Source organism: Manis javanica, chromosome X (genome assembly GCF_040802235.1).
Source record: "Manis javanica isolate MJ-LG chromosome X, MJ_LKY, whole genome shotgun sequence".
Classification (NCBI taxonomy): domain Eukaryota; kingdom Metazoa; phylum Chordata; class Mammalia; order Pholidota; family Manidae; genus Manis; species Manis javanica.
Window position 1 is genome coordinate 118,599,691 of NC_133174.1, and position 12,743 is coordinate 118,612,433.

At 46.2% G+C, this 12,743-nt stretch overlaps 1 protein-coding gene across 9 annotated transcripts in view; it reads right to left on the bottom strand.

Moving 5' to 3' along the window:
• The window catches only part of GRIA3 (glutamate ionotropic receptor AMPA type subunit 3), a 258,425-nt gene extending 250,655 nt beyond the window's left edge, over positions 1-7,770 (bottom strand). For 5 of the 9 annotated variants that reach the window (XR_005060543.2, XM_017649761.3, XM_017649766.3 and 2 more), the window contains exons 1-2: positions 6,813-7,104; positions 5,488-5,646 (exon numbers count right to left, since the gene is read on the bottom strand). Coding sequence is in view for 8 of the 9 variants with exons in the window: in XM_017649761.3 (XP_017505250.1) it covers positions 5,488-5,646; positions 6,813-6,921 (268 nt within the window). In the remaining variant the exon portion in view is untranslated. Of the gene's footprint in view, positions 1-5,487; positions 5,647-6,812; positions 7,105-7,157; positions 7,351-7,407; positions 7,526-7,554 lie in introns of those variants that run through there. The other 4 variants (XM_017649762.3, XM_017649765.3, XM_017649763.3 and 1 more) reach the window with 4 other exon arrangements.
• Between the last annotated feature and the right edge of the window lie 4,973 nt (positions 7,771-12,743).

A 12,743-nucleotide genomic window follows, 5' to 3' on the forward strand; every position in this document is an offset into this window, starting at 1 on the left:
AGACAAGAAGAGGTAGAAGGGTACAAAGGAGAAATTCTGTCTATCTTAACCTTTTGGCAAGTACTGACCCCTTTTGGGGACTCCTCCCTAGTTCTCGGCTCATCCCACACACAGGCTGAGGCTATTTGTAGCATTTTTGTCTGTGTCTGCGCAACTCCCACACTTCTGCTGAAGAACACCCATCGCCACCACCTAGGGTTTTAATTACACCCTCCTGTGGACATTTCATTTCATTAGACCCAAAGTACCAAAAGCCAAAGGAACAAAGTCAAAACTTGACTTTTTAAAAATTGGACCAGATAAAGTATGTGGATAATTTTCCTGATCTTCAGAGAAGATTGAAAGTTTTACAAAAGGTCCCTCAAGTGTATTTGCAGTCTCAATCTAAGAAGTTCGAAGTTAAGTCATCATCTGAATAAGCACGTTCATTTTCCTCCTTCAAAATTACAAATTCTATCTACTAAAATTCTGGCCCTCTCTTAAAATCCATGCTTTCCTTGAATCCTTTAACCAACTGTATAAAAATGACAAATCGTTTATCCACAAAAGAACACCAATGACGATGCCTCAGCAGCCTCATTTATTTTTCAGTCTGTTAAAATGAAACCAGCCGGTCACCTCTGTCTACCCATAATAACGAAATTAAAAAATATATCGGGAGCCAAAAACGTATAATAAAAATTTCAACCAGCTCCCACTATTCTCATTCAATCCTAGGGAGTAGGGAGGGAAATGCAGATTTAGGCAAACACCCTTTGATAGAGGCAGAAGTGGGGGATGTGGAGAACTAGTTTCATTTTAAGGAAAAAAGTGAAAGTTGCCGAGAGGAAAAAAAATACACAGCTCATTTTGCAGTAAGCAAAGACAGAGAACAAAATAGTTGTCTTTGTTCCTTCTCCTCCAACCCTTCCTGTCCCCACCCCACCCACACTTAGTAGATCAACAGGAAGCTGCCTTCTAAGGGAGATAATATGCTTTGCTGGAAGCTCACCTTTACTGCCTGCTGATTGCCATCTATTTTTATGGTCCAAATGAACAGCATTACCTTCCTCCCTCCTCTCCACATAAAAAATAGATTTTTTTAAAAAGCCGTAATAAACCCATGAGAAGGTGACTTAAATCTTTGACTGGCACCGTGGGGGCGACCTCTTCATGCTTCAGTGGGCTAAGCCAGCTGGCCAGAGGGGCTGAGAAGTGAGCTAAGCCAGTAAGCTTATGGGAGACTGGCCCGCAGACAGAGAAGGAAGACAGAGCAGCGAAGGCACAAAGATGCGGGAGTTGACCAGGGCAGTCGACATCCAGCGGGTAGTATGTTAAAGAGCTGTTTGAGGGCAGGAGCCCTAAGCCTGCGTGTCTTTACTCTGGTTCCAAAGCTTTCTTGAAAAGGACAAACGCAAAACCAAGACAAAACCCAGTAAAAAGCAGAGAATAGGATTGGGGGAGATGTTTCCTTCCCAAATGGACCTTAACAGTTAAATGGATCCTGGCAATTAGAATAGGTAATTAGATTGTGACTCTGTGGGCAAGAGAAGGAATGAATCCTGTCTCGGCTAAGTACACTTGGTAGCAAGATGCGCTCAGTTATAAAAGGAGCATGCTCTCGGTTAGCAGGTATATTTCAAATGGCTCGAAAAAACATTAATGCAAGAAATTTGCAGCTGATGAGTCAGATTGAGCCAGCAAAAGGGATTTTGCCTGGGCCTCCATTACAGCCTGCACTCCTAAGTCCCATTCTCAGTCTCACCATCACTATTGCGCCTCCATCAACAGATTTTTATTTAAACCAATGCGTTTAGAGCACAATTCTGTGGTGAATAACCTTTAAGGTTGCATTTGCCTTTTCCTTGCTTCTTGCAAACAGTGCGTAATCCCGAGCACATTTGTTGGCTGTAAAGGTGTACAACAGCAATTTTTGCAATGACAGTGCGGAGAGGGAATATGAGATCTGTGTGCTAATGAGCTGACACTGCAGAGGCTGGGGCGATGTAGTGTGGAGTGCGCCTACAAGTGCACAGCGGCAAGACAGAGGAGGGGACTTCAAGGGAATAGGGGGTGTTTCCTGAGGAACCAGGGCCGCAGAGCCACGCAAATGGGACCCAGCAGTCCCCTGGTATTTCCACATTCCCCAAAGTCCTAGGACAATCAAATTTGGTTTCCAAAGAACAGACATGTAATTTAAAACACGTGTGTACATCTCTTTTTATATATACTGATTGTGTATATGGGTGCCTGTGCCTGTGCGTGCACATGTGTGTGTGTCTATGCATATATCCTGAAGTCGTGATACTCACACCATCTTTCTTTCTTTTTGGGGTTGTCAAGTCAAATAGAAAAGTAAGGCAGCAAACTCGGTTAATCCCTATGAAAATGGAAACTTGTGCTCCAAATCAGAGGAGTCTCTTCGATAAACTTCCGTTCACCTCTGAACTGAGATCCCAGTGAACCACCTTTCAAAGCCAGAGAGGCTTTTATTTGTCCCTTAAGATATGGAGGGAAATTAGATTCTGTCTTAAGCAAACTTCTTGGGGGTTGTGCAAAAAAAATTGGTAGCTGGTGAAGAAGAGTCTTCAAATAACTGATGTATAGGATTCACTGCAAGGAAACTTGAATATGTTGGGGGAGGGGATATGGAGAGAGTAGAGAGCAGGGATGCATACAGGGTTTTATCCTTTGTTTATTCTTTGGTTATTTGTTTACCTGCACACCTATGTCCTCCAAAGTATGTGCCTGCCCAAGGGAATATCATGGGAAGAAATCAAGTCAAGTGGTAGGTGAAGCTGAAACTAGGAATTCTGAATGGGAACAGGGGAAAGTTTCTTTAATTTTAGCTCCCCTATTCCATATTGAGCCACATAGGAGGGGTGGGTGACCAGATTTGGACTCATCTAAGGTTTTCCCAAATTCTCCGAGTGTCCTGGGAGAGGCAGGCCGGAAGATCCAGGGATTTCTTTTCTGCACAATAATGCAATCAATTGGAAGAAGAGAACCTTGGGTCACTCAACCAGGCTCTGATACTAAACTGGTACTGTATGCAAGTATCTGAGATATGTGATCTCTACCTCCATGAGAAAAGGAACAATCAAGGCCAGGGGGAGAAATGAGATATGCCTCCAGGGCTTTCTTGGCCCCTTGAAATGACTATTTTCTGCATGCAGAAACTATCAGACTGTGGTTGGAGTACCCATCTTCCTCATACTAATGTTTTAGGCAGCAGCTGTGCAGAGACAGCTTTGAGATCTGGCCCCCATTCAAAGAGAGTGATATTCAGAGAGGACCATTTCTTTTAGGGACCAGAGAACATGATAGCTTTCCTCCTCTGTCTTCTGAGCTGTAAAGTCTGAGACTGCAACAGGCAGCTGGGTACACATCACCACCTTCTGGGTATTTCTCCTGTGTGTTTATGTGTGCGTATGTGTGCATTTGGCATAACTAAGGGCCCGGTCACCTTTTCGTTTTGTCTTTCTTGTTGTCCAGTGAGCCACACCCCTTTTCCACACTTTCAAGCTCCCAGCCATAACCTAGCCTTGTAAGTTTGTAAGCAGAAGGGCTGTGGGTTTGGGGTTGTTGGGGGGGGGGTTGGATCAATTTCTTTTCCTTTCCCATTGTTGCTCCTTTATTGTCCTGAGAGGCAAGGCATTAAGGCAAGTTAACAACAGTATGGATGACTTACTGCCTGTTCTCAAACCTAAGCTTTTCACACTGGCAAGGATAATTTCCTGGTTGTTCCTTCAGTAGGGCTCTGATGGCCCTGGGCCGGTGGGTGTCAATATGATTTGACCATAAAAAAGAGAACCAAAAACTTTGGGAATCAATCACTCCTGAGAAGTCAGTTGGCACTCTTATCTTAGTCCTTATCAATGGAAAGACATTAAAGTGATTTGAAATGAATATTATTTGTTATTATTAATAATAAATCCTGGTAGTTTTCATATATTTGGTTTTAAATCTGTTTAATTGATACTTAGGAGGCTGCATTTGAGAGTCAGCCTCTTGACAAGATCACAGTGCTACAGGATTAAGTCAGATGTGTGTTGTAAATGCTGTAGAGACAGGCTGGGATTACTGAAATAAGATGCAAAGTATAGACAGACATTTTGTAACTTTCACACTTAGCTGGAATTAATAAGTTCCTATTTTTGTCAATGTCGGAAAGCCAAAGAATGTCAAATACAGAGTCTCTCAGAGCATGTTCATATAAGGATCTGTACCTTTAGCTAAAATTTTCTTAAAGCTGATAACTGTCACATTTCTTACACAAAGTACTTCACTCCATCCTCTTGACCTAAGTCTTCAAATGCAAGTAACCTCTTCCCTTTGAGACCCTTTCAACAGCTTTTGGAAATCACATATCCTTTGAGGCAAAAGAATTTGAAGAAAGTCATATAGAAATTTTCACCCAACCAAACATAAATATCATTTCTTTCTTGAAAGAAAACCAAACACAAAAATTCCAAACTACACCAGCCATAAAAGCAAAACATATTTATGCCATTGTCAGCCTCACTGCTGTGAAAACTTTTACTGAAATAAGCTTAGATGAATAATGATCAGTTTTACTCCTAAAACATTCCATTCAAGAAAAACTGGTGTCCAACAGGCTGTTAGTCATTTGGGTTCCCGTGGTTTTACTTCTGAAAACGTCCCCTTTCCAGAATAGTAATCATAGGCACAACCAAATATTTCAGAAATGGCTTTGGGACTGATGACATTCCTCCCTTTTGATACTCGGTGTTCCTGCTGCAAGCCTCCCCACTCCACCTTTTGCTCCAAGTTAAGAACTGTGCTGTCTTTAACAATGGGAGGGGGTGGTTGTGAAGTGCACTAGGGGAGACAGAACAGAAGCAGCTTTCCAAATAGTCACTTGAGCGCTGTCTTCTCCCTTCCCCTCCATTTGCCAAGCGGTCATCACTTTGTCGTCTTACTAGTTTCTATCAGAGCTCTCTCCGTAAAGTGGTATTTTAGGAAAGGAAGAGGCCAGGGAACCCAGATCAGGCTGTCCCTCAAGGTCACTTGATTGCGGGATCTCTCATATTTGGCACCTATGTATTAGGCAGTTGTCAAATTCAGCTCATTCAGACAGCCAGGCACTAGCTTTAACAATCAAGTGAGTGCATCCTGAATTGCCTCAATCACGAGGCTTCTATTTAATCCCAATCTGAAGAAATTTCCCTGAATAACCATGCCATTTGTTTCTGTTTTCTTCCAGCCCCAAAAGAGGGGTGAGGTGGGGGGCACCAGTTTGTCAGGGAGGAAAATACACCTTTCACATCACACATTACTTATGACAGAGTTTTGTGCACTAAGTCCCTCAGCAGGATCCTCCGGAGTTGATTTATGCCACATGAAACCTGGATTGACGAGAGCCCCTAAAATGTCTCCTGAAGCAATTACCCCCACCCCCAGCACACACGCAGACCCCAAGACCCACAGGCAAAATGCAAATGAGGTCCCCAAGTTGCTAAAGGGAGGAAAAGCAGATCTACTTACAAGCATTAGTCACAGAGAAACTATTGGAGGAATCCAGGTGATCTACGTGGTAATTCAGATGGAAGGGCTTCTCGGTGGTGTTCTGGTTGGTGTTGTATAACTGCACGGCAAAGCGGAAAGCGCTGTGCTCCTGCACCGTGTTTCTCATGAAAAGTCCACCTATGAGCAAAGGGAACCGAGATGTGGCTTGTGTCCCCTCAGGATGGTTTAGAAATTGGGGAGCACTACAGATAGGGCATAGCTCTCAATGGTACTGGAGGGCATGATGATTATTGATTTTCAACCTGTGTGTCTTTCAAGACTTGTGAACTCAAATTTTGCCCAAGAGAAACCTGGTTTTCATCTACTGAGGAGGACAAGCTGGAGAGAAGGGGGAAAGGGGAAAGGGGAAGAGGGGGCTGCTTTGGGGTGGGATGATGGAACAAAGTGGGACTTAGTTCTTTTTCAGACAGTGGCTTTCTCTCCATTCGTCCCCCCTCCCCCCACCACCTGCCCCATCCGACGCCCATCTCCACAAGCTGGTTCATCCTTTCCTGGTGCAGAGGGAAAGGTTGGGGAGAAAAGCAATCCCATTGCCCCCGCTGCCCCATCCAGCTCCCCAAAGCCACCCGCCTCCCCCATGACAAGACAGGGGTTTGATTCAGTAATGGCACAGGTCTAACTTCTCGACTTCTAAATACAGGCAAGCTTAGAGAACTCCCTCCCTGCGCCCGGGAGCCGGGCTCTAGACAGACACAGCGGCAATTCATGAATTCGTGGTCTGCGTGACTTCGCCGCCCGCTTGCTCGGCTCTTTGCCTCCCCTCCCAGCCCCTCGCCTCCTACCCCATCCGCCACGACCTCGGCTGCTGCCTGAGTCTGAGGCATCCGGAGTGCGCTTAACCTCCTCCAGCGCTAGCTTGTCTCCCGGGAGCCGGAGACGCGGGACGGGGCGCCCCGGGCAGGGCTACGCGTCCTGGCGCGGCCAGACAGGCGGCTTCACCCTGGGACAACTTCCAGCGGCGGCAAGCACGCCATGGCAAAGTCCAGAGCGGCGAGCCGAGAAGCTACGACTCTTCGCCCCTTTGCAGCCTCCCGGTCTCCTGCATGCCTCCCCTGCCCCGCTTATCTCGGAAAATCCGGCCGGCTAGCCCCCAGCCCAGGAGACCCCTTTCTTGTTCCCGCAGCTCCCCAGCTGCCGGGGGCTCAGATCCCCACAATTCCTGAATTGCCCGCGTTCCCGGTCCCCTCCCCAGGCCATGCAGGACAGAGACCCGCGGCGCAGTAGCCACGCCAAGGCTTCGGTGCAGGGAGCCCGGCCCGGCTGGCCAGCTCGCTGGCGCTTACCTATGCTGATGGTGTTGGGGAATCCTCCGTGAGAACGACCCAAAAGCCCCAGGACTAAAAAGAAGACCGCCCGGAGCACGTTTTGCCCCATTTTCTTCTGCCTGGCCATGCTACGCCTAAAACGAAGCTGACAAGAGCATGGGCGCAACTCAGGAGTCGTCAAAATAATAATAGAAAAAGAAAAAGAATTCGCCAGCTCTTACACCCCCTCCCCTCAACTTGCTCTCGCTCACTCTTCCTTTCCACCCCACACTAGTCCTCCTCCTCCACCGCCTCCTCTCTCTCTCTGTCTCGCTCGCTCGCTCTCGTTCCCAGGCTCTCTCACACCCCCTCCCCACCCCCCACCTCACTTCTGTCTTCACACCAGTCTGGACGGCGAGTTCATTGGCTGCAAGCTCGGTTCGCCAAAGCGATCTCTCTCCCTATCACTGAGACACACACACACACACACACACACACACACACACACAGGGAGAGAGAGAATAAAAACCTAAAACACAAAACAAAACAAAAAAGATAAAACACCGAAAAACAAACAAAAAACCCCCCAAAGAAACAAAAGAAAGAGAAAGAAATTATAAAGAAAATCCGACACCTCTCCCGTAGAAGATGGTGGGTCTAAAGAGGGGAAAAAAGAAGCAAAGAGCGAAAAGGCTCAGCGCTGGTGAATTGGGCTCTTCCAATTGGGCCGGTAGGGGGATATTGATCAAAGTTGATCTGACGTGGAATTAAAGCCGCACACCGCTTAGCTCCACTGCAAACTGCAGCTCCGGACTGCAAAGCCTCGACGCTTGCGTTTGTCAACACGGGAGACTCGATCTGTAGAAATACACTGGTCCTCACGTGGACCAGCCTTGCAGGCTGCAACCTGCCCTTTAAACAAAAAGAGAGAAAAGCTGCATCGCCTCTGCGTTTGTGTGTCAGTCTTATAGAAGCCGGGGCGGCGGGGGGGCGGTTAGTGGTTACTCGGGAGTCTTTGTAGAGACTCAGAGAAGCAGTTCCCATCACAATGCGTCCGGAGATGCTGCGCATGCCCTGTCCCCGCCGCTCAGATTTTACAGCAGAGATCCGAGGGCGAGCGAACAAACCTCCACCCCCACAGCTTTAGGAAGCGAGTACCTCCCCTTCCCCAGGTGCAGAGCGGGGTGTGGGGGGCTGGTGAGCAGGAGAGGGCACTGATGGGCAGCTGGGACTGACTGTTTCGGAGGGCAGAGAAAAGTATGTGTATGGAGGTGGTAACTAAGAGGTTAATGAGAAGGACCTCTCAGGCCCCCCGTGGAAGGAGGAGAGAGGTGTGGGATTGAGGTGGTATGAAGATCGCGGTTGAGTTAAGGTTGGAGGAAGCTGTCCCTAGATGCCTTGCTTCCTTAGTGTTGCCTCTGAACAAAGCAGCCTAGGCCCCTGACTGATGACCCCAGAGGCTATCAATTCTCCCCCTTCCTCTTCCACTCTCTGCTCTAAGGAGAGGAAAGGACCTTTGAAGGCAGGCAGTGCAGCCTGCATTTCAGCTGGCAGGTGACCCCCTCCACACCGCCTTGTGGATGCATCTGTTGGACCACAGACTCCTCCTCTCCTCTTTCTCCAGTGGTGAGAAAAAAGGAGCCTACCTTCCCCAAGGCTTTCACTCCTACCCCAGCTACTTCTGAAGAGATGGGCTTTTTCCCTCCCCACACCAGCTCTTCTTCTCACATCCTCTCCTCCTGGTCTACATGGAAAATGAAGCTTCTTGCCAGTGTACAGCAAACTGGTACACATGGGGCAGAGCCTATGGGCAGGGGCCCAACTGGTACAACGATTATTCCAGAACTTTGGATTTGGCGTGATACGGGTTGGTGCCTGGAATGGAAAGTTTCCAGTCCTCTGGGCACCAGAAATATTGTTTTACTCTCCCCAAATTTCTGTCCATTTTGATAATGAAAAATCTCTTCCTACTCCACCATCCATGGAAATCTTGTCTCCATTTGGATGGGTCCATGGCTAGGAGTGAAGGAGAAACCTGAGAGTCACGGGAGACTGAATTTGCAAGTGGTCAGAGTATTAGGGCAAACGGGGGAGCAGAGACTGGGCTGGCTGCCGCTTCACAAATGTAGGGGGAGAGAGCATGGCTTAGGCAACATGTCCAGGTTCGAGTCTGTATTGCATCACACATAGACAATGTGTGACCTTGAGTGACTTTCCTAATCTGATCCCAATTTTCTCCCCTGCAAAATGGGAATACTAATATTTCTTACCCTATGAAGGGGTTGTGGTTTAAATAAAGATTAAATAAGATAGTGGATGTGAAAGCATCTAATTCAGTGCCTGACTCACAGAAGAATCAATAAATATTAATTTCCAATCTCCTTCCCTCTTTCACCTTTTAAAAGTGCCCCTTTTGCCCCAAACGCTCCTCATGCTGTCAGCCTCCCCATCCTCCACCATTCCCAAAACTCCTGACTCTGCTGCTTAGTCCTTGCCAATGTTCCACATCAAAATCTTCCCATCATAGCTCCTCAGGAGTCCTAAGAAAACAGGAGGGTATCTGGTAGATGAATCTTTATGAAGGTTCTAAAAGCAGGCAGTGACAATGTAATATTAAGAACAGCACATTTAGAGAGCCTCTACTCTGTGCCAGGCACTGCATGTTCCTCCTTTTAGATAACATACTTACATTTTAATAGGAGCCTTCAATGCCTTGACCCAAAGGAATAAGTCTAATGAGGAGTTTCAGTTTTGATTCCAAGCGAGTGGACCATGTATTTTGGGTGGAGGGGGTGGCTTTCATCACACCTCACTTCACTCCTGAAGGCACACAGGTCCCCATCCATGCTTGAGCAGCTATGATAAGAGGTGGACGAAGAGATTTGTGGCCATCTTCACTGTCGTTTGGCTTGAAGAGTGAGGGGGTGGGTCAGTAACAAAAGAGAGGAAGGCAGGCATTTCAGTGCCTCTGCACTTGAAATTCCTCCATTGAATTCATCACTGTAAATGACACCCATCACTTCCATTTTCAGTCTTCCCTGCCCACTTCCTTTTTCTTTTCTTTCATCTGCTGCTGCTCTTTCAACTTTTAGCTGTCAGTGGCAGCTGTTGGCAGAATTGGAGTAGGCCCATCTGAACCAGCAGGGATACAGTGGTTGACTAGGCAGATTACTGTTGGTTGAAAAGCCCGTATAATGCATGCAAATTCTTTAGCAGTTGATGCTTCACCCAATAAAGCAGTGAGACATTTTTTTGAACTTCATCTTTGTTTTTCCAGTAAGGAGTAGAAGATATTGTACTAGCAGCGTCCTAGCCACCAGAAGTTGCCACCAAAAGCCCAGATCCAGCTCTCTCTGTGGTTATGAGGCATCCCTGCTGGATTCAGGATTATCTGCTGGACTTAAGAGCCATGGTTTGCACCTTTAAATGAGTTCTGTGGTATAGTTTAAACAGCAAGAAAATAATGCATTGCAGTTCTTATTAAGAACTTGTTTTGTATTTCATGAAGTGGCTAGTCAGCTGAGTCACAAAGTTTATTATAGTCACAAGTCACAGAGAAATAGAATCACTGTATGCCATGAAGAGGAACCACAGGGGGTGAAGGAGCACCAAAGAAGTGGGCTCAACCAAGCAGGTAACAAATTGAGGGAGGGAGGGAGGGTGAGAGAGAGAGACAGAGAGAGATTGAGAGGGGGAGGAGGAGGGGAGGGGAGAGGGAGGGTGGAGCAGGAGAGAGAGAGCCATGGGCAGGTGCCTTTATTGGGGGTCAGGATGAAGTACACAAGCAGAAGGCATGAGGTGATTGCTCTGATACATCTGAATGACATTAGGTCACAGGGCAGGGCAAGAAGAGGACCTTGTGGCAGGCTCAGCCTTATCACACTGGTGCATCTAGTCACTTGGGTGAGGTGCTCACAGTCTGGTTTGTGGAGGTGTTGAGGTAGCAGGAAATACGAAGTTTTAATATTTACAATACAAAAATGAAAATAGTACTTTTCTTCATGAAGTTTCTGTTTGTTTCAGGCTTGGGACAGGGGCACTTGGGTAAACAGAAAGAAATGTCAGCCAGTGGAGTTTGGAGAGGGAATCTATACTGTACATTGAGCCTCATACTTGCTCACTTGATACCTTGCAAGTAAGAAAAATCATGACAGAAATCATCCTGATTCATTGAAAGGAAACTGCTATACCCTTTAAAGGGAGTGAGACCAAGATACTATGTCGTTTGCTGAATGGAAAGATAACTTTCTCATTGTTCAACTTGAAACTTTAATTCCTTCAACAAACATTTGACCACCTGCTGTATGACAGACTCTACTGGCACCAGGGATATAGGTAAGCAAGACAGTATCTGCTTTCAATAAATTTCAAGTTCAGAGAAGGAGCAGATGTATTCACTGTCACTGACAGTGTGACATGGTAAGTGCTCTGAAAACAGTAAGCTCCAGGTACTGTGGCAGTACAGGGGATGAAATTTAAATACCTGAAACAAGGTGCTTCCCTTATCCCACGTTCAATCCCATGCCATTAAAAAGAGAAGCTAGAACAAAAGACCCTTCCTGCTTTCCTGTTCTATGGTCCCATGATTCCATGAGGCAGGATTATTTTAGGGTGAGAAAAACTGTCCAAACTTCAGCCTATACGCCAGTGAAAGAACTAGTCTGGGACTCTGGTTATGGTTCTCTCTTGCATATTTATTGCTGGATGTTTTTGGAAGAATAGGGTCCAATCATATGTGGAGACTCAGATTGGGTGTGACACATAAGAAAGCTTGGCTCCTCCATCTTACTTCTGTATCATTCAGTCTTCTCTATTACACCACCCCTTCCAGAAACCTCTGTAGGAATCCTCTAATGTAGATCCCATCCTTGGTGTCATTGAGTAAATCCACAGCCATGAGGAGCTGAAATTCCAGGTGTAGGCCTGGTTGGAACTGCTGCTGGGGGCAGTATATGTGTGGATCAGAGGAGAAGTCTTATGAACTTGGGTTAAATATACCCAGAAATGGATCCATAGCAATTTCCAGGGAGGGGTGATCACACTCAGTGAGCGGTGGCCATGGAAGCAATTGTCTATTTCAAATTATTTGCAGATTGGCTTGTTTTTATAGATGGTAAGGGTGCTTAAAGCTCATTTTCTTTTTTGCCCCGAAGACAACTCCAGGAGTTGTTTTGGGGCACAATTACTTGGAGATGCTTTCATTTTTAGTACCTCTCTTCTGACCTTTTCTCTCTGGACTAAGCACTTCCAAATTAGGTGTGCTCAGGACTAGTGACCATGCTTCAGATAAGACAAAACCCCCTAAAACTGGTATAAACAATAAGAATCACATAACAGGAAGGGAAAGATGTAGGACTGGCTTGAGAATTGATTGGACTCAATAATTCAGAAATTTTATCAAAGACCTTATTTCTTTTCCTTTCTCCTTTCTGCTTCCCACATGATGGCAAAATGTCTGTAGTATTTCTACTCTTCACATCTGTATCACATCTTGTTATATCATTGGTTCAAAATGAATCACATGACCATTCATGATCAAATCCTGTGGTCAAGTGATGTCATGCTAAGAACTGAATCACCAGGACATAGGGAAACAGGATTACAACCCATCCCTAGGGCTGAGAGTAAGCCCTACAGTCCTTCCCCACCCCTCACCAAACCACATGATTGACACACACTGGAGAAGGAGATATGGAGGTTGCGGGACAACCACAATAACTACTAAAATCCCTATCTTCCCGAAGGCCTGCTCCCTGAAGATTGCGGGTGGTAACAATTCTACTCCTGAAATGTCTGTAGGCCCCTGGTGACTTGCTGAAATGGTCTTGTCTTTGGTTCTCCATTAGAGGTAGACTGCTCAATGGTGAGAATCTTTTGTACTTTAGTAACTCAGCCTCCTAGTTCATGAGGCATCTGTCTGATATTTAATTCTGTTCTTAAGAGAGTCATGTTATATTGAGTGTCCAGGGT